Source organism: Corvus kubaryi, unplaced genomic scaffold (assembly GCF_017639235.1).
Source record: "Corvus kubaryi isolate FWS band 111438036 unplaced genomic scaffold, C.kubaryi_AGA036_p1.0 66, whole genome shotgun sequence".
Lineage (NCBI taxonomy): Eukaryota > Metazoa > Chordata > Aves > Passeriformes > Corvidae > Corvus > Corvus kubaryi.
The window spans coordinates 29,448,743-29,469,493 of record NW_024582054.1 but is presented as its reverse complement, the minus strand read 5'-3'; the positions used below and the strand labels follow the sequence as shown (position 1 = coordinate 29,469,493).

Genomic DNA, 20,751 nt, shown 5'->3' with positions numbered 1-20,751 from the left:
ACAAACAACTTTTTATTTGGGAGCTTTGTTCTAGAAGTTTGTAAAATGACATGGATGTGGGGGAGGCATTTTTATGTTTTAGAGAAATTCTTTCCTCTCTTCCACGTACTGCACTGAGCAATCTCTCCCCCTCCACCCTCACCCACTGTAACATTACTATTAATACTCCTCTTTCCATCTGTCTACGGTGAGTTGGAATAAATGAAAATTGCAGCAGGATGAGGTAACTGATATGTTTTCTGTCCTCTAGTTTAACCTTCACCTCACAGGTGACATCCATGCCATCACTGCAGCCAACAATCTGGTCGCTGCTGCTATTGACGCGCGTATATTCCACGAGCTGACTCAGTCTGACCAGGTACAATCCTTTCTTGCCATGCATTTGATCCCAGCCTGCTTTGGCCAGACTGTTTTGGGTGTGCCAGCAGTGCTGATTAAGTGTTTGTTTCATTCTGCAAGGCTCTCTACAACCGTTTGGTGCCGTCTGTTAATGGTGTCAGGAAGTTCTCAGATATTCAGATCCGAAGACTACAGGTGAGCTCTGTGCTTTCTCATTGGTTTCTGGTTCTCTTCCATTTACTCGTCCTTCAGGTAGTCAGAGCTACCTTACAGAAGCCTTTGTTGTCCCCTAGGTCATTCTACTGGCATTTATTTTTTACATAAAGTGTGCAGAAGCGTGGTAACCCTTCATACAGCACAGGAAACAGTGAGATGCAGCCCCGAGGGGAGGAATCATTGTTATAACTCGGTCATAATCACTCTGTGATTAACACAGTGGGAAGAGGCAGAGATTAGTGTCCTTTATTAGTGGTGTCAGTTCAGTGTCCTTAATGCAGTTTAAGAAAAGACCAGAATTAGTCTCTGTACCTAACACACAGTTACAGCTAGAGATTAGTGGTACCCATGTGACAGCTATGTAGATAATGCAGCACAAAAAAAGGCAATTCATAAAATTCAGCAAAAAGAGAACATAGAGAATTTTCTTTGTCTTGCCCAGATTGAGAAAACAAAGAAAAGTGAAAAAAACACCTGTTTCCTACATAGCAAATTCCTCCACTGCAAAAAAATTAAAAGAATTCCCAGTTAGATAAGTAGCCCTGTCATTGAATGGCAGTCCCTGAACAGCCCACAGCATCTCTGATCCTCGAAACTTCAGGGCATGTGCAAGTTCACATTGACTTCTGCAAAAATGAGGATTAGCAGATGAATAGTTTTGCACTGGGCTTGAACCTTGCAGCTAGGAGGATTGACTGGGCCCTGCTGAGCTTCTTCAAGGTACAAGCCTATTTTGTATTCAGGCTGGATCAGTTGTCCACTTGCAAGTCAGGAGCAATAGTCACTTGGGAAGGTAAAACTGATCTATTAATTGGCTATAATGTCTTAACCATTAGAGAATGTGTAAGGTTTGCTTTCACTGCTGAGCAAGAAATGATGTCCCACTGCATGGTGTTCCTGATGGACTGCTGAGGGAACTCTACCCTAACCACTCTTCTGGTTATTAAATGTCAAGATGTGCACAGGATGCTAATACTCCAGAAAGATGATATCTCTGTCATTGTTGTTGCTTATTTCCTTTTCTAAATGATATGCTTGAAGAGGAAAAGAACAGACTTTCTTCTTCCCTGCTGTTCTTCAGGAGAAAAATACGACTTAACTGTCTAGTTAATTAAGAAAACCTTACTCGTTCATAAATCAACTGAATCGTTTCCCTCGTGCCTAAGCTTGCGCTTGTATCAGGCTTCTTGAGATAATTCTTCTCTCAATTAAGCAACTTGGCAAACTGCCCATCCTCTCAGTGTGTTCAAGATCAGCTTTCTGGGATGCTGACAGCCTTGTGACTGAATTGTTTAATTCCTCCTTTGTGCTGCTTAACCAGCATGCTGAAAGCAATGGCTTTAAATATGTGTGGCTGTGTGCAGTGACCCCAGGCAAACTAATGAGAAATGGATGTAAGCATGTGAGACTAATGACGAGAACAAGGCGTGGAAGGAACTGCAGAGCTGTCTCTTGCTCTTTCTGTAGGTGCCTTGCACAAAGCTTGGTGACAACCTGCCCTAATGAGCTCCATTGTCTGCCTTGCCCTTTACAAGCTGGACAGCAGCAAGCTCTGTCCACTATGTGCTGATATGGATCATCTTACCTTGTTGTGGGGTCTGGGAGAAAGGGCCCCAAAAAGGGGTCCTTATTTCTGAATATGCAGATGCTGCTGCCAAAGCCTCAGTGCTGCAGTATAAGGGTCATTTCTGTGAATCTTCTCACTATACCTTTTATTTGTCTTTCTTCCCATAGAAACTGGGCATTAACAAAACTGATCCTGTGGCTTTGACAAAGGAAGAAGTAAACTCATTTGTGAGATTGGACATAGACCCAGGCACCATAACATGGCAGAGAGGTACTAGAGACATTAAATGAAAGGAAATGTGTGTCAGAAGAGACATTTGCAATTGCAGCTGAAACTGTGTTTCCTGGGAAAATGGGAAAGAGAGCAGAGCTGGCCCCTCCTTCATTAAGTTTGGTGGGATAGTTGCCTGAAGCTGGGATCCCATTTCTAAATGGTCTAACACAGGGTCTTGAATCTGCTCTGAATTCACAAATATTAAGAGTTGGCTAATGGGTGCAAGTTAGTGTTCCTGGATTTGTCAGTCACTGAGAGAGTTGAATTTCGCAGCTGTAGCCAACAGCCTTTTTACCTGGCTGCTCTGTGAGTAAGGAGAGGGTTCTGCTCTGGGATTCAACTCAGTTTTAATCTGCCCACTTGCTCTGTCGGGGACTGGCAGCAAATAAAGGCCAGATTTTTTTAAAGGTTTTTAAGGATAGTTGAAGGTAAGATCATTCTCTGGTCTGGCAGATTTAATATTTCACTATCAAAAGAATTTTAAAAGTGAGCTTCTTTCCTGAGTTAGGCTCCAAGAGTATTGCTTTTTCTTCTTTCTTTTAAAATATAGTGTGACATGTATTCTCCAGAATTTGCTTCATAATCTGTAACGAGGCTAAAGTAGTCTGCCTCATGGGAAATACTTCATAAAACGCTTGGAATATTTCAAGCATATAGAAAGAAACAGCAAATTTAAGCCAGTATTTCACAGTTTGTGTTTCCAAGGTAATTTGACTTAATGGAGCTATGTGAAACAATTCTCACTAAATTACAGTATCTGACCATTTTATCACTTAACTTATAAAGTGATAATTTTGTTTCTTTTTGACTGCAGTAATTTCCTGAATTCATATTGGTTAATGATGGCGAAAAATCAATTGTAATAATACTAGCAGTTCTGATTTTCAGAGAACCTCTGGTCTGGTGGTTAATGCACACAAAGGGATGCAGACTCTCTCTGGATGCAGTGCAGAGTCTGGTGTATCTGTGGGTATCTTAACTTCATTGCAGTTTTTGTGTAAGAATCACGTTGAGAAGCACTTGCCACTCTTTAGGAGAGGATGGTTTCTCTAACTGCCATCTTCTCTTCATTGATGACCTGGCTGGGTGTTTGTCACAGGGCTTAGATGTGAATTTATGACTTGGCAGTGTGACATCTTACCTCTCTGATTCCTTGCAGTACTGGATACAAATGACAGGTTCCTTAGGAAAATCACTATTGGACAGTCTCCAACAGAGAAAGGCTTCACACGAACGGTAATTGTTCCCTTTTCTTGCATGTTTTAAAAAGTACTTTGGACAAGGTGTTCCTAAAGCAAGTTTCTGTAACTCCAGCTATTTTCTTCTTTTACCTCTACCTTGTTAAAGAGAAAGGAAAAAGTCTTCTCAAGCAAACAGTTAAATTTGCTACCAGTGCTGTGTTTAGTTTTGTTGTCTGTTCCCTCCTTCCTGTTCTCTTCTGAATATTGGCTTCCCAAACTGGGATGTCTGTGGCGTAACAGTGGTACACAAGTGCCCTTTCTAAAGATGGTACATGACAATGGTTCATCTTCACTACTGCAGGTGTTTTGGGTGGGGTGTATCTGGCCAAAACTAGGCACAGTATCTGAGCTTGTCTAGATTAATTGTATAATCAATAGAATAAGAGAGGCAATTGGGCTGTGACTCCCCCCTCATCCCTTAAGTAAGTGTCAAATTTATAGTTCAAATGAACAGTGCTCAGATAAACCTGTTTCTTTTGACTTGAAATGTCCTTAGGGTGCTTAGCTTCCCTAAGGTGGAAGTGTCTGCATTATGTCAGATGAATTCTACCCTTGATTTCCTATAGAATCTGAGTTTTTTTGTTGTCTTTTACTGTATTGTTTAGCAATAATCAGATGAGTTAGTAAGCTCAGTGTTCAAAACCAGAATTTGTTAGTGTTGAGTGTTCTTACATGAATCACTAATGTATGTGCCAGGAGAGACATGTAATAGCAACAGAATGAGTAGGTTTTACTTAATTTTGCAGAAAAAAAATCCAGTTTAAAATGGCCAAATTAAATGAACTGTGTTCTGAGATCAGTGCTTTGGATTTCTTGTATATTGTATGTCTGTATTTTTTTCTTTCTCTTTTTTTTTTTTTGTGATGGTGATGATTTTCCTTGTTTCAAGAATTGAACAGGGGTAAGGATTGCTGGAAGGGAATCTTAATGAATTCACATCCTTCATTCATTTATTGCAGGCTCAGTTTGACATCACGGTGAGCAGTGAAATCATGGCAGTCCTAGCCCTGGCTGATGGGTTGGATGATATGAAAAAGCGATTTGGCAGAATGGTGGTAGCTTCCAGCAAAAAAGGACAACCAGTTACAGCAGATGACCTTGTAAGAGTCATTGTCATTAAATGCTTTTTCCTCTTATTTCTGAAAGTCCTTGGATTAAAAGGCAGACAGATGCTTCTGTGCAGAAAAAATTTAACATATAGAAGATCAAAGATAAAATCCCAGCCCCTGCAGTTAGTGAAGGTTTTTTACTTCAGTGTGGCTGCCACCTTATCCAGAGAGGATGTGTGTGTTGACCTGGGCAGGGACAGGGGTCCTGTGTGATGTGCTGTGTGTCAAGTTGAAACTGGCACCACAGGAGTTACGGGGGAAATACGTGGTGGTTTCTGCATAAAAAGCATGTTTATGAATCAGAAGAACTCAAAATGCATCCTGCTGGCCATCCTGTTTCTTAGGCTCCCTGGAGTGAGGAAAACATTGAGCAGGAACAAAGCCTTGTGTAAATTTAATTACAGACAATGAAATACCTTCTTCCGGGAGTCTGTGAATGCTATAAAAACCAAAGCCTTTGCAAAAAAAGTGTGTGTTCTCTGTAAGGCAGCCTTTGATGAGGTACACAAATATTTAATTTCCACTGCATGAAATGCTGAATGTCATAGCACTGGTGATGCCTGTTACCAGTTTATGAAGTGTATAAAGCATCCCTAAGCAGCAGTTGCAAGCTGCAGCACTATTTTGCAGCTGTCCCTCCAATAATTGTTAATTCTTGGCAGGTTTGTGGAGTGTGTCAAATAGCACATTCCCAAATGGTGCTTCAGCGTGGTTTCAGGGCAATGCCCTGTGTCCCAGGCACTTCTTCCTGACCTGGGTTTCCAGCTGGGTGGGACAGGGCACTAAGGCTTACCCAGCTCTTGCCATCTTGCTGCAGGTTTTTTGTTTTCTTGTGTTTTGGGGGGATGTGGGAGTGTTGTGTATTTGTTTTACTTCCTCCCAGGATAAGGCTAAGTAACAGTAGATTGGTGGCCTGACTCTGGCCTTGCAGGAGAAGTGCCAGGCTGGAACCATTTATCTGTAAATCCCTATGTGAGACATTTGTTGGGAATGAGAAAGACCATGTGCCAAAGTTCTGTAGGCAGCTTTGAGATTTTAATTCCTACACTTAGCATGCTGCCAGTTTAACTTAAGTAACTGAGTTAAACCATTTTTCTAGAAAACAGGAGTCTTACTGCCCATCAGCTGTGTAGGCAGATGGTGCTTGGCTTTGGAGTTACTTGACTTTTCTGCAGAGTCCAGGTGATGGAAGTCTTTCATCTCAACTTTTTTTAAACTTTTTAAAAAAGTCTAATTATATCTAATTCTGTCCATTCCAACTGCAGAATGGAGGATGGTATCAGACATCCAACAGGTTCTCTTGTCTGTTACATGTTTGCACTGATGGCAGCCAGTGGCTTGTGTTGTTAGGACCATGTTATACACTCCTCATGCAGGCAGAAATGTGGTGATTGCAGAGACCTGGCTGGGTCCCACTGCTGTGATGCAACCAATGCCATGACTGTGCTACCAGCAAGTGCAAAAACAATCTGGGAAGAAATGTGGAATCAAAAACTGACTGCAGGTTGTTAGAGCTGGGATGTATCGAAGTGCCACTGAGCGACACGGGTCTGAAATGTCGCCATGGAAATCTCGCTCTGTAGTTTTCATTATTGTGGAGATGAGTGAAGTCTTATTTAACATTAAATGCTAAATAAGCTTTCATGTGGCAAGATTGAAAGTAATGAACCAAAGCAGTTGAATGTCTTATAAAGAAATAGTCTTTCATATCTTTGAGTGCTGCAATTCAGTTGAAATTGAAAAGGAAGAAAAAGCCATTATGGGTCAAGGTTTTCATAACTGCTGTGAGCATTTGGCTCAGGACTCATGACTGCAATTTAGTTACTTTTTCAAGTGCTGGGTAACAGCTGGTTTGGTTTCCACTGGACTGTCAGTCACAAGAATGACCAAGTCCACATTTTTTTTTCCCAAAGCATATGGGAATGAAATCACAAGGCTTTCATTGCACAGGAAGCAGAATTCAGCAGGGTACGTGGCTGCACCTGGGAGGAAATACGGGCTCTAGTGTTTGCCTTTCATGTCAGCCTGGTTGTTCTTATCAGCACAGAGGTTCACTTTAAAAGTTGTTTCTGCACAAGAGACTTGAGCAGGGTGTAGCAGGTTGTTATGACATTTTGAGGCCAGTATGTAGACAGAGTTGCTGAAAAGAAGAAAATCCAAGATAGATCCACCAGCAAGATCTAAGAACATTGCTTTGTGCTGCTGAATGGGCTACAGTAAACCATACTTATTGAAAGGTTACTCCCTTGCTGCTCTTATCTGCTAACCTTGCCATAGCATTGAAACATGAATTAATTGTTCTTTGTGCCTTTGCTATGAAGTGACGGCCCAGCAAGGTCACAACCAAGAGGCTGCTCCCACCAGAAATCACAGATCCTCTTACAGGAATGCTTTGCCCTGACTAGAGTTAGTTCTGTGTTGAGCAACTTCTGGTTCTGGTACCAAAAGCCCACCAGGACAAAAATCAGAGCTTTGACACTGCATAGGAACCATCTCAAGGTCTTGGTACATGTGGAAACTGATTGTCCTTTTATGTTTCAGGGAGTGACTGGAGCTCTGGCTGTCTTGATGAAAGATGCTGTTAAACCAAACCTCATGCAGACACTAGAGGTGAGCACAGATGATTTGCTTCTTGGCTCTGAGAAGGCACTCAGCAACTGGTTTAGTTCATTCATCACAGTCAGAGTTGGGGGTTTACTGTGGTTTCCTCCTCAGGGCTAGGGGAGAGGGCTGAGTTCCTTCTAGGTCTGCCATTGGCATGTGGGATGACCCTGAGGAAATGCACTAAACTTTGCTATGTCTTTGTTCCGTTGTCTTTAATGTCAAGAAGTGTTTTGGGAATTTAAATGGTGTGGATGAAGGAGAATGATGAAGAGTTGCTGGGATTTAGCCATCCTTTTCCTAAGAGGATTAGTACCTCCACTTGTGGAGATTATAATAATCCTGTTTGCCCTGTAGTCCTTATTGCTGATAACAAATGTGTGATCAGAAGGCTTTAAGATCTGTCTTCTAAAAGCGTTTTTCTTTACTTTCAGACACCACAGTACTTAGCTTCTGACATGCTTCATATTTGCAAAATTGCACTTTCTGATTTTCTCCTTCTCTCCCACATCTCCCCTGTTCTAGGGAACACCAGTGTTTGTTCATGCTGGACCTTTTGCCAATATTGCACATGGGAATTCCTCTGTGTTGGCAGACAAAATAGCACTGAAGCTTGTGGGGAAAGATGGTTTTGTTGGTAAGTGTGTGGAGTGTGGGGTATTTTTATTTCTTTTTTATGTTGGAGGGAGGGATCTGCCTTTTTTTATCATAACTGTCTTTAGGCCCTTTTTTTTTTTCTTGGAAGAAGATTCTGGTTTATATGATCAGCGTATGATTTCTTCACCCAGAAATCTTTCACAAACTTCTTTTTATTTCCTTTTCTAGTTACAGAAGCAGGATTTGGTGCAGACATAGGCATGGAGAAGTTCTTTAATATTAAGTGCCGCTATTCTGGTCTCCGGCCTCACGTGGTGGTGTTGGTTGCTACTGTCCGAGCTCTGAAAATGCACGGGGGAGGACCTGCAGTAAGTACTGGGGAAGGTTTTCAGTAGGCCTGAGGGGCTGTTCCTGTTGCTCTGATCCAGTCACTTAGAACCCTGTGGGGTTTGATCAGCTTGAAATTGTCTTGAAATTCACAGTTGTAAAAGGAATTGATATTTCCCTGTTTGGCAACAGCTTCATTGTAGTGTATTAGAGGTTCATAGCTGCTGGTTTTATTGCCCTAGTGAAGTGCCTGCATGCTGGGCCAAGTGTGACAATCCCAGAGTCAGTCATGTGTTTTATCATGCAGTCTTTTATTCTTCCTTTTATTTTTTTCTTACAAATGAAAAGGATCAGCATGGAGTCGGATGTTGTATCTTGATACCGTTTTAATAAGAGTCAAGCGCGGATTGCTGTAATGGATAGAAGTCTAATGGGCCTCCATTTCTTCCCTTTTTTTTGCAGGTCACTGCTGGGGTACCTTTGCCAAAGGAATACACAGAAGAGGTAATCTTAAGCTGTTGTGACAGTGGACCAGCTAACTGTGGTCGTGGCATGATGGTGTCATGCAGTGCCTGCCTGGATTACTAGTGTGTCACTTACTTAGCTGCCACAGAAAGGCTGCTTCATACAAGCTGTAATGTTCTTTTTTTTTTTTTTAAGATGTTACTTTGGCTCTGCTCTTTCAAGCATTTATTGTCCTTGACCTAGCCAATGTTCAGAGCCTCTTTTTTCCTCCTTAACTCACACAGTTGCTTGTGTGCTCAATTTTTCATAGTAATACCTACTCTGTTTCCCCAACCCTCTCGGTGTGGAGTAATTACTTGGCTGAAATACTGTCTCTGAAAATATTCAGAGTGCCTCTCTAATTACTCTCTCCTTAGCAGCGGTTTTTGCAAGTAAGTGAGGAAAGTGAACTAAAGTCTCACCTTCCATCCTTGTGCCTTGAATGGTTACATACACTTGGATAATTTATCGGGCTCTTTACATTGCTGCAGCTCTTTCGCTCGTAGAGCTACTGTATATATTGTCCTTTGCATAGGAAGGGATGAAATGTCTGAATTTCCAGGAATAGTCTCTGATGCTGCAAAATGTAAATATATGTAAACTGAAAGCTGTTGCCACAGACTTCAAACGGATGTCATGAAATTCACTGCTGGTGATATTTAATACATAAAGAGAAATGTGTCAGAGAGAAACTGAGGCTTTACTGTGGGGAGTTAATGAAAACAGGTATTAACTTTTTAAGAATAACAAAAAGTGGTAAAAAGGGATTTCCCTTATCTTGGCTTGATAGCTGAAACCAGTGATCATTAGAAGCAGTCACTCTTTTTCCTGCCTTCTGCCCAAGAGCATGCAGTGGTCTGGACTGTTCAGAAAGCAGCACTGGGGTTTTGTCTTTGTGGTTTCATTCCCAGTTTGACATTTTTACCATTAGCTTTTGGATTTAGTGGGTTTGGAACAAAAGTTTCCCTGTCCCTGATAAAATATGCTTTCTGCTTGCTGTCATCTTCATAGAATCTTCAACTGGTGGCAAAAGGCTGCAGCAACCTAAACAAGCAAATCCAGAACGCACGGATGTTTGGTGTCCCGGTGGTCGTGGCTGTCAATGCTTTCAAGTAAGTGAGCTGGGATGGGGAGGTGATGCAGAGGTGTAACATTTTAGCACTTCATACACTGTGTTTAACACAAACTCTTGTTTTCAGTGCTGTTGATGTGTTGTTGGCAGCATTTCCAAATGGGAATGCAGATTGAGTCATAAAACCATAGAATGACCTGTGTTGGAAAGAACCTTAAAGATCATCCAGTTCCAGTCCCCTGCCATGAGTAGGGACACCTTTCACTAGACCAGGTTGCTCACAGCCCCATCCAACCTGGCCTGGAACACTTTCAGGAGCACTTTCAACACCTGGGCAACCTGTTCCAGTGCCTCAGCACCCTCACAGTAAAGAATTTTTTCCTAGTATCCAGTCTAAACCTATTCTGTCAGTTTGAAACCATTCCTCCTTGTCCTGTCACTACATGCTTTTGTAAAAAGTTTCTCTCCAGCTCTCTTGTAGGCTGCCTTCAGATACTGGAATGCCACAGTTTTGCATTGTTGGAAAATGCATGAATTGGGCTCTGCATGTTGGATGCACAGGAAACAACCACTGTGTGGTCTTTTTGTGCAGCAGAAGTACTTTGAGATGTGGTGTTAAAGCTGATGCCAGCCAAGGAGGAGGCTGTGGTGGATAACCCCTGAGCAGTTTCTGGTAGCTGTGATTTCTTTGGACAGGTTTTGGATCTTGTCAAGAGCAGACATTCATTTACTGTGTGTGCATTCTGGTACAAACATGCAAACTTCTTCTTTGCAGGACAGATACCAAGGCTGAACTGGCCCTTGTAGTACAACATGCAAAGGAGGCAGGAGCATTCGATGCTGTGGAGTGCACTCACTGGGCAGAGGGAGGGAAAGGAGCCCTGGCCCTGGCCCGAGCTGTTCAGAGAGCATCCCAGGCACCCAGCAACTTCAGGTTCCTCTATAATGTGGAGGTAGGAACTTGCACTATTACAGAGATGCTTTGTTTGTATCAGTTGGTTTCACTAGCTTAAGTTGCTTGGGGCTGTCTAAAAGGCTGCCTGAGAAATTGAGTAGAAATGTGGTGTTAGAATTGTAACATTGATTCCACCAGTCTCAAAGACATAGTTAGTCAGTTCTTACTGTTTTGCTACCTACTGAAATACTGAAACACGTTTTGAAAACACTCAAATTACTCTCTATTTTGCTCTACAGCAAATGGAATTAAGCCTTATGTCTACAGATGGGCGCTTCACAACACATGTGGAGGATCTGAAACTGCTGTGGTGCTGCAGGTCTTTGTACTTTGGCCACACTGAGTTGCCTGTCTTTTTTGTTTTTCTAGCTGCCTGTTGTAGATAAGATCAGGCTTATTGCCCAGCAGGTCTATGGGGCAAGAGACATTGAGCTGCTTCCAGAAGCACAGGAGAAAGTTGCCCTGTACACTAAGCAGGTGAGTTTTCCACATCACCTGGTAGCAGTGGTGCTTTTCATTTAAAATTATCATACTAAACAGTAGTGTTCAAGCTGTGTTTGAAGGGAATCCTCACTCAAATCATGTCCTTGGGAGTCATTAAATGCTGCTGTGGCAGAGGAAGAAGAGGATGTGGGAAAGAAGAAACTGGCTCTGTCTTCTGGTGAAGAAGACAGAACTCACTCATGTGGCCCAGGACCATCCAGTAACCATCTGTGATAGTTTTGGGGAGAAAGGGCAGGAGGATTTAGTGATCTTTCTCTACTATACTCTCCAGTCTTTCAGCATTTAGAGAATTAGGGAATTACAAGTCATTATGCTGGTTTTAAATAGTCTCTGATTATTTTTTCATCTTGTTCCATTGAGATCAAGTTCCACTAATTAGTTTTTGAGTCCATGTGGATTTTTGTCAGTCACAATTACATTGGGGAAAGAGTTCTGTGGATTATACAAGACTTGTTGTGGAAAGTTTTTGAAGTTTTGAACCTGCCATCTGGTTGTTGAATTTGATGTTTTCTGGTTGCTGTGTTGCTTTTGCTGTTCTCTGGCATGACGTTGTTGTGAATTTACTGGCTTCTGCATTATTGAAAGTCTTTGAAGAGAAGAGCAATGTGAGGACTGGCAATTCATTGGTTGCAGACTGCTGTAACCAATTTTCCTTTTGCAGTCCATTTACTACTGGTGTCTATAGCTTCTCACTTTCATGCTTCTTGTGTATTCCTTTACAAATCCATCAAAATCCCAAAGGCATGTAATTGCCACTTCCTCATGACCTGCAGTTGTATTGATCAAACATTTCTAATTAACTGACCTCATCTGAACAAAAGTTGTAACTCTGAGCTGTTGAACATTTTGGGAAGAGAGTAGAAAGTAAGTTGTCTATCACGGTTGTATATCCAGCACTTCCATACCATTAATTTTTTCCTCAGCTGGATGTGCCAAGGGACATGGTGGTTCTTTCTTTAGTTCTTAATGAGGGGGTGGGGAGAGAGTTTGAGAGAGAAGGAATGGAGATGCAGAATGATCAATGGATCTGATAGGCTGTGGATGAAGCACTTGCTGGGGAATAAAATTTCTGATGTCTGCAGAGAATAGCACAATAGAGCAATTACATTTTTGTACTGGAAAAATTACTGTTTTTTCCACTTATGTCATTCATTTTCTTTCTCTTTTCCCAGGGGTTTGGAAACCTGCCAATCTGCATGGCTAAAACTCACTTGTCATTATCTCATGACCCTGAACAAAAAGGAGCACCTACAGATTTTGTTCTGCCAATCCGAGACATTCGGGCCAGCGTTGGGGCTGGATTCTTGTATCCACTAGTAGGAACGGTATGTGATAGCTGTGGGGTGAGGAAAAAACTTCATGTGCATTCCAGGAATCACTTACTAATATGTATCTTAAATTAGGAGAGTCCTTGTTACTTACAGTTGGTGTTTTAGCAGTCCAGTATATCAGATGCCTTAATAGGGATTTTTCTCAGGGGGAAGAGGGAGGCTGAAATAGGCCATATGACATGTGAATAATTAGCAAGGCCCTGCTGTATCCCTCAGGACCTACATCTCTCTTTTCCTCAGTTTTGAGAAAAGGGTGAGCTCTGTAGTTACTGAATTCTAGGAACAGCAGTCTGGTAGAGGGAGAAATCCTTGGCCCACCTGGTTGCTGTTGTGACTTTGCAATCCTGGTGAAAGCACTTTGCAGGTGACCTTTGTGTACACCTGTGGATCAGGGTAGAACAAGGCAACCCTTCCTAAGCTTACAGAGCAGATGCCTCTGGATGAGACACCCCCAAAGCAAAGCTGACCTGTGCTATCAATCATTTATCAGGCTCCCCTCCTCCTCAGTTCTCATGGTTTTGCTGACCATCTGTTTGCTGTTCAGCCTGCAACAATTCCAACAACTCATTTCACTGTGCCCCTGAGTTTCTAGTTTCTGTTCTTTGATGTGATTGGCATAATGTCAGCTGAGAGGGGAGAGAGTAGCAACAATGGAAACAGGATCCTGGAACAGCTTTGATATGAATTGCCTGGCAGAAAGAGGAGCTATCTGCAAAATGAACTCACATTCAGGTTTGCATCCGTAGAAACAACACTAGGATGAAAGGATCCACTGGAAATCTTACCTGGGGAATCTCTTCTGGGCAAATGTTGAGTAACTAGTTAGATTACCTTAGGGCATGAGGCAGTTGGAGCAAGCAGCTCTTTTTCTTGTTTATTAGGCCTGAACCTTTTTATGAAACCTTCATGGCAACATGTTTGTTATAATAAAGTTTCAAAAGCATTAGGGGTGCATGACTCAGTTGATGAAGTTTGCTGATTTAAGAGTTGGATCCTCTATTTCTTCCAATGCTAGCTAGAGCCAAATATTGGCTGCCTTTTTCTTTTAATTCTTTTTTTTTTTAAAAAAAAAGGTAGTTAAGGTTTCCAGATTGCCAAGCATAAATAAGGTAACCACATCCTGATTAAAGTCTGGCTCATCCATGTTCTAAAGATTAATGTATGTTTTGGGATAGAATGAAAGATAGCATGCCTGATCCTGTTAGAAATGGCATTTTTTGCAAGCCAAGATTTAGTCCAAACAATGATTTATTTTACTATTTATTTCATAAGCGTTGGAGAAGGAAAGAGTACACTGCATTAATGAGTAAACAAGAGAGATGTTTTCAGACATTAAAACTAACATTTGGGGTTTTTTTTCTGATGTCTTCAGTTTCTATGGAGTTGGACTTTTTCCTTTCTGCTCCCTTACCAGTTTGCTAATGTTTTCTTGGCCATGTAGCGAATCATGGTGTTAATTCTGCCAGAGTTAACAATAAGTCTTCTGGCTGGGACATGATCACTCTTCTGTGGTGTCTAAAACCCAGGGAATGGATGGCCTTTTGAGAAGCAGTCTGGGGCATTTTGAATCAGATCACTGTTTTAAACCCATTCAGGAGGGGATGTGTTAGCCTCAGAATAAATTTTTGGCAGCACCCATTGAACTGTGAGCTGAAAATGCAACAAATATGTAGCTCTATGCAGAAGCTTTTAGGATAAATGTGAGGTGAAATTAATCACTGGTGTGTGCCTATTCTTGTTATCTGAAGTTAATCACAAAGGCATGTCACATTTTATTTTTTTCTCAGCTTCTGAGTTTTGGATTTTTCCTTTCTGGCTCAAAGTCAAAACTGTTGTACTTCAATAAAACACTTTGAGCTTTTAAAGGAAATTTCAAAGGTTATCTAGATTTAAAGTGAAATAAATAATTGAGCTCAGATTGATTTGGTTTCTTTTCTGGTGCTGCTGCTGAATTGAAAACAATTCCTTTATTCAGCTCTGGTTTTTTAGATCCTAAATGGCATTTATTTTGAAAGATCCATAAGGGCAACAAATAATATATGTTTAATTGGTATTAGTTTTATTTGAAATCCTGCAAGGGGTTTTATTATACCCATGTGGGCTATGTTTTTCTTGTAAGTAAATAGTGTGAATTGCCCTGTGTTCTTTTTGAGCACATGTGGTATTACAGGGGAGGAGGATAAAGGAGAAAAAGTTCATTCCTTCAGCTCTGAAAATAACTGAGTGCATGAAGCATTGTAGACACTTGTACAGAAAATTAGTATCCTGGATGGAAATTATTCTGCACTGCATGGAAATTTGGGTTTTAAGCAGACTGCCTTTAAGTAATAGATAGCAGAGTAGCCACTGTGGGCTGCCCTGTGGATAGGAAAGGAGGACAAATTGACTGTTCATTTCAAAATAAAGTGCAAGAAATGGCAAAGTCAGGCACATTTTCAGCACCTCCTACTCTATTGAGTGTCACTCTCTCAGCTCCTGCTGTGGCCCTCTGAATCTGGAGGTGGAGATCTGCAAAGCTCCGTGATTCTTCAGCAGTACATAAATAAATAGGAAGCTTCTTGCTCTTTGTGGCCAGAGACTGGGAGCTGGGAACAGGAAAACCCCTCTGGGCACTTTGAACTTCTTAATACTTGCTTGAGAGGTTCTTGAGAGCAAAATATTCATAGAGCTGAGCACAAAGACAAGGAATGGGGGTCCTTTCTGTGACTCCCCTCTTCTCTGTCTGGGAAGGCAGTGGCTCTCACAAAAAGCTAGTGCAGCCCTGGAATCCATTATAAAGAGGAGACTTTTTAAGTGATTTTTACCTCTGCGTAAGCCATGAAAGACTTGCAGTGGTACAGTACATGTGGGACTGGTGTTTGCACTTGTAAATGGCTTAGGAAGATGGGCTGGGACTCCAAAAGCTCCCTGAACAGTTTTGGGAACTGCAGAAAAGGCCTCACCAACAGAGCTTTGCCTCCTTGCTGCTTAGCTTATTATCAAAAGGAAGATGGGGAGGTAATTTGATTAGCGTGCAAAATACTTGCTCAGGGAGAAAATACCAGGTTGCCAAAGAGATCTTTAATCTAATGGAGACAGGCATAACAATACTGACTGTGAAAGCTGAGGCAGGGTGATGCAGATAGAAAATGAGACCTTTCAAATTCTCCCTTTTTATAAAAGCACTTAATGACCACTGACACAAACTACCAAACATGGTCACAAGTTGTCCACCTTTGTAGAGCCTCCGTGTTCAGCCTGTGTGTGCTGCTGTGCTAAATGCTGAGTTAGGGGAGGGGAAATGCTGTTGGCTGCAAGAATAAATCAGGCCAAGTGTAGTTTCTGCCAGCCTTGTGTTCTGCATCCCTGAAACTGGGTACTCGGCAGTGGGACAAGTGGAGAGGACTGGCCTGAGGCAGTAGTGCTGGCAGATGCTTTGTGAGCTTCAGTTCTGCCCCTGCACAGCCCTTCTGAGCATGTTCCAGTCAGAACTCACTTGTTCATCTCTGTTTAAGCTTTATCCCAGTTTAGAAAAAGCAAAACAAACACCAAACTATTTAAACTGTCTTCTCAACAGTAATTACTCCTAATTATTTAGCACGTCTAGTTCTAGACTCTCGAAGAACAGCAATCAACTGAGACTTTACAGTTGGTAAAGTTGTATTAAAAATTGTAGCCTCACTTTAGTACCCAGAAAACTGCCAGAAGTAATTGTCTCATCACAGCATAGTCCATGAACATTCCTCCAACAGTGAACTGGTCAGCTGGATAGCCAAGTACGTAGCCAAATCTTGGGCTCAGTCACTTGCAGCTGCAGAAACCAAACTTAATCCTCATCATAAAAAGCAAAAACTTCGTATCTGTCTACTGAGCCAGGAGTTCCTGACTCTTATGGGGTGCTTCAAAACGGTCCATGACCATCATTTTCTGGTCTGTTCGTGTGCAAGGAGCTGCACTGCCTATTGCCATCGAAGTCTTCAGTCTTGGATCTTGTGCACAAAATGCTGCTGCTGCCATTTTAACGTTCTGTCTCTTGTTGTCCAGATGAGCACTATGCCAGGACTTCCTACAAGACCCTGCTTCTATGATATAGACTTGGACCCAGTGTCAGGAGGAGTTAATGGGCTCTTCTGAAAGGAATGATTAACCAAAGGTCAGTGCCTTCTTGAAGACCTTCAATATTTGGGCTTTATTTTTCCAAAAATCTTGAGATAACGGAATTAAGCCAATCCCATATTATGCCATATGTTTCCAAATGACATTTGATTGTAATTCAGCCTGAAAGTTGCCTGCAGTACTATATAATAGTAATTAAATTTTTTTGGTTGTTTTTAGCTCCCAGAAGAACACCTGATGAGTCATGTAAATGGAACTGTGCTCTGATCTTCTTTTTAAGTCAGAACAAGATATGAGTGAGAATATAATGCAAGAAGTGACTGGAAGGAGGAGTGCTGAAGAATCCACCACTAACTTTTAATCTGTAGTAATTTTTAAACTGCTGTATTCAAGCTAGTTGACACTGAGCATATAAAGTATACTTCCTCTACCGACCTCCGGCTTCGTAATTGTAGCTGAAGCACAATACAGAAGCTTGGGTTTAATGACCTCTTTTGATTCAATGACATGATTTTTAATAATTAAGAATCCTAAAGCTGGAGCTGTTTGAAACAGTCTTGGGACTTAATTGTCTTAACCATCGGGGTTTTGCAGCATATATTATCTTTGAAAGTCTTGTTGGCTGCTGTTTCCCATTTGCCACGTGGATTCTCTGTTCCACTTCTCGCACTACGGGAGAACCTGCTGTGCCCTGACACTGCACCAGTGTCATTTCAAAGGAGCAAGGAGGAATCCCTTCGCTTCCCAGCACTCTCCAGAAGTGCTTACCCTGGCTTCTGCTGTGAATTATTCCTGCAGGCACCTGAGCCACATCAGATACCCCAAGCCCAGCTGTGACTACTGTATTCTTCTGTCAATGGAATGAAACCTCTGGATATCAGATCTGGAGGGACTGGGTCTCTGGCCCGTATCTGTGGCTCCTACCACATGGGTCTTTTGAACCATTTTCTGCTCAGCCATAAGTGCAGTTACACCATTGACAAGCCTTGTTTCTGAAGGTTCCTTTTTGGTCAATAGAGACAACATAAATAGTGATCAAGTGACTTATAGCAGGTTTTGTCAGCAGGCCAAAAATAATTTTGTAACATGAAGATAGCGTTGCTGCCAATTTTTTAACTAATACAAATAAACTGGCAAATGCTTCAAGTGCTTTTTGGGTTTTAATGTATGCACTGAGATTACTAAATTAGAATTTATTTCTGTGATTAACTGCACACAACAGCAATCCTTGTATTGACAAGTAGGAGTGATTATTGCAGTAATAAGTAGCCTGCAATGCACCAGGGTGTGTGTATTTTAATCTGGTTTCCTTCCCTAGATGATGTATGTTGTCTGTAGGAAATAAACTACCTGAATTATTCTGTGAATGTGAGATACTTGCAGCTGACTGCAGAATATCTGAATTAAGAGTCGTGAGGCCCATCTGCTTGTATCAGAACTGAATCTAAAAACATTCCAAATTTGGTGAGAGCTGGGAGGATCAGGATGTAGGTGTGCACCAATGTAGGTAGTACACAGATACTGTGTGTGAATATATACATATATATATATATATATATGGAGAGGAAGAGAGATCTGTATCTCTTCCCTTATTCAGGAGGGGGGAATAATTATATAAAAGTTACCTGGTTCTGGCACAAGCAGACAGAACATTTTAAATAGTCAAAAGAGCATTTGAGATGCATTCATGGCCTCCTAAAAATGTTCCTTTGGATATTACCCAGCCAAGGATTTCCTGGCAGCCAGCAGAGCAGGCTCAGTCCCCTTGCAGGGGGTTGGGAGGGGTTCTTCCATTGCTGCCCAGCCCCCCTGCCTGGATGTGGGTGCCTCTTTACCTGCAGCTCCTGGGCCCAGCCTTTCCTGGAAGCAGGGTGCCAGAGTGGATGCTGCCAAGGCTGCTGTCAGTTCCTACATTTAATCTTCCCTGCTACACTGCTTTCCTGCAAGTGCTCTGTGTTCCACCTTCATTTTATGCTTATGAAAGATGGGATAAGTGCAAATTTATGCTAAGATTAGCCTCCTTTTAGTTTAGCATGAGATCATAGCCATGTGCTTGAGAGAGATGGTTCAAGAGGTTGCTGGTCTCCCTCCTGCAGTGAGGCACAGTGCCGGATCAGGCACGAGCTGTTGAAGGGTTTGCTACACAACAGCAAAGCACAAGGGCCAAAAAATAGCCCCGAGCATCTCCAGAGATTAATGGGGAATGTTTTCTAACCTGCACTCCCAAACTCTCTCTTCTCTTGCAGGATGGATACATAAATAGGTTATTTTTTTAACACTCTGCTTTGCAGCTAAGGGTGCCAGCTAGGTATTGTCCTATCAAATAGGACACAGAGGACACTTAATTTCTGCTAGCTAAATACTGGATGGTTCTCCTCTCCTCCTGTTGCTTAGAGAAAAAACTAATTATGTACAAATTTGTTCTCTGTGGGCTATTTTGTGGGCCTGGTCCTTAGCTGGTGTTATGGCCATCGTCCCCTGAGCTGTGCTGTTGTGAGAGCACTGCATCACATCCTGTAAGAAATAACACAGATTTATGTTTTTAAGTGGTGCTGGGGACAAGAAAGAGGAGATGTTGCTTGGGTGACTTGTTGCATGTCACCAGCACCACAGAAAGAAAACAGGATCCAGCTGGGCCAGGATCTTCTGTCCAGTTTACCCAACTTCTGACCTGATCCTTGGCTTGCCACAGACCCTGTCTTTTATTTCCCTTGTACCACAGCTGTTGGTGCTACCATCTGCCCCTGGAGCATCAGGAATAATTGGATTCCATGCAAAGTGCTCCCAAGGGGATTCATGGCAGCTTGCCTCCATCACACCACTGAATTCCCCAGTCTCACATTAGCCATCCTCGTTGTCTGCTTCCCTCCCTCCTGCCTCCCAACTGCAACGAGGGAAAAGCTCCTTGCATTGAAGGGCCTCACTTGGCTTTAATAAAGAAGTGGATTGTAATTAGAACCCACCACCCACCTCAGGAGGGAAGCTGTTTCCAGATGAAGTTTATTATCCTGAGTGAATGCAAGCAAACACATCTCAGAGGGGAGCTTTTAAGAAAGGCAATTCCTTATGATGCTTGATGCACTTTTCCTGCCCTCCTGGCTGGCATTTCAGCCCAACTAACCCATTTTGTATACATTTTTTTCCCCATGAAGAAGCCGAGGAGGAGGGGAGGCTATGTGTGTTTTTCTAAGCCTGGCCTACACTGGAAGCCACTTGCAAGTTCAAAGTGCTGCTTTGCTCAGGTTCTCGTGTGCAAACACGCTGTGAAGCAGTTAATGTCTGTAAAACCTTTGTGGGCGTCAGCTCCCCGTGGAGATGAACGGGGACGTTCGGGCATCTCAACTACAGTTTCCTGTAGTTCATCAGCTGCACTGAGTAGTCCTTTTTCTGGCGGCTTTCCCATCAATCATCACAGCTGGAGACGTGATTTTTTTAAGGTCAGATCTCAGCTGCTTTGGAGAGAAGAAAGGCTCCTATCAAAGAGGCACTTTCTCTGGTGTTTTCGGCATGGATTAGTTTGAAGTCAAGAGCTGGCTATCCTTACCTCCACCTCCAAAGGTGTAGCTCCCGCAGCAGCCCCAACAGTGAGTGGCTGAAAGCTGTGAAGGTTTCAGGTGGGACACAAAAAACAGCTGCCAAGAGCAAGACCCCCTCCCTTCCCACAGAGCCAGGAAAACCCCGGCGGTCCCTCCTCCCTGCCGGCTGTGCTTCGGGCTCCCTTACAGTGCCTCCTGCTGCCGTTGGGATCCGCACTACAAACCCCAGCTCGGTTTCTGGGAGGACCTTTACCTCCAGTTGAAGTTCGTGGTTTTCGGGTCTGCAGCTGCTGTGCACAGCCTGGGAGGGGACGGAAGGTTACCCTGGCCAGCGGGCGAGGGCTCCTGCCCCACAAGGAGGGATGCTACCCGCCGGAAGAGCGCTGCTATCCCGCGACAGGGCGGGATGCTACCCCGCGAGGAGAAAGGGATGCTGATCTACGAGCAGGGAGAGATGCTTTCCCACGGCAGCAAAGAGGCGGCG

The 20,751-nt window shown here is 42.7% G+C and overlaps 1 protein-coding gene across 2 annotated transcripts in view; it reads left to right on the top strand.

Annotated features, from left to right (window-relative positions):
- The window catches only part of MTHFD1 (methylenetetrahydrofolate dehydrogenase, cyclohydrolase and formyltetrahydrofolate synthetase 1), a 40,746-nt gene extending 22,648 nt beyond the window's left edge, over positions 1–18,098 (top strand). For both annotated transcript variants that reach the window (XM_042048390.1, XM_042048391.1), the window contains exons 14-28: positions 251–358; positions 460–534; positions 2,290–2,392; positions 3,555–3,631; positions 4,596–4,736; positions 7,287–7,355; positions 7,872–7,983; positions 8,172–8,311; positions 8,733–8,774; positions 9,786–9,886; positions 10,622–10,799; positions 11,171–11,278; positions 12,478–12,630; positions 16,660–16,768; positions 16,951–18,098. In XM_042048390.1, the coding sequence (XP_041904324.1) occupies positions 251–358; positions 460–534; positions 2,290–2,392; positions 3,555–3,631; positions 4,596–4,736; positions 7,287–7,355; positions 7,872–7,983; positions 8,172–8,311; positions 8,733–8,774; positions 9,786–9,886; positions 10,622–10,799; positions 11,171–11,278; positions 12,478–12,630; positions 16,660–16,749 (1,497 nt within the window). In that variant the 3' untranslated portion in view covers positions 16,750–16,768; positions 16,951–18,098. The remainder of the gene's footprint in view (positions 1–250; positions 359–459; positions 535–2,289; positions 2,393–3,554; positions 3,632–4,595; positions 4,737–7,286; positions 7,356–7,871; positions 7,984–8,171; positions 8,312–8,732; positions 8,775–9,785; positions 9,887–10,621; positions 10,800–11,170; positions 11,279–12,477; positions 12,631–16,659; positions 16,769–16,950) is intronic.
- Positions 18,099–20,751: the final 2,653 nt, after the last annotated feature.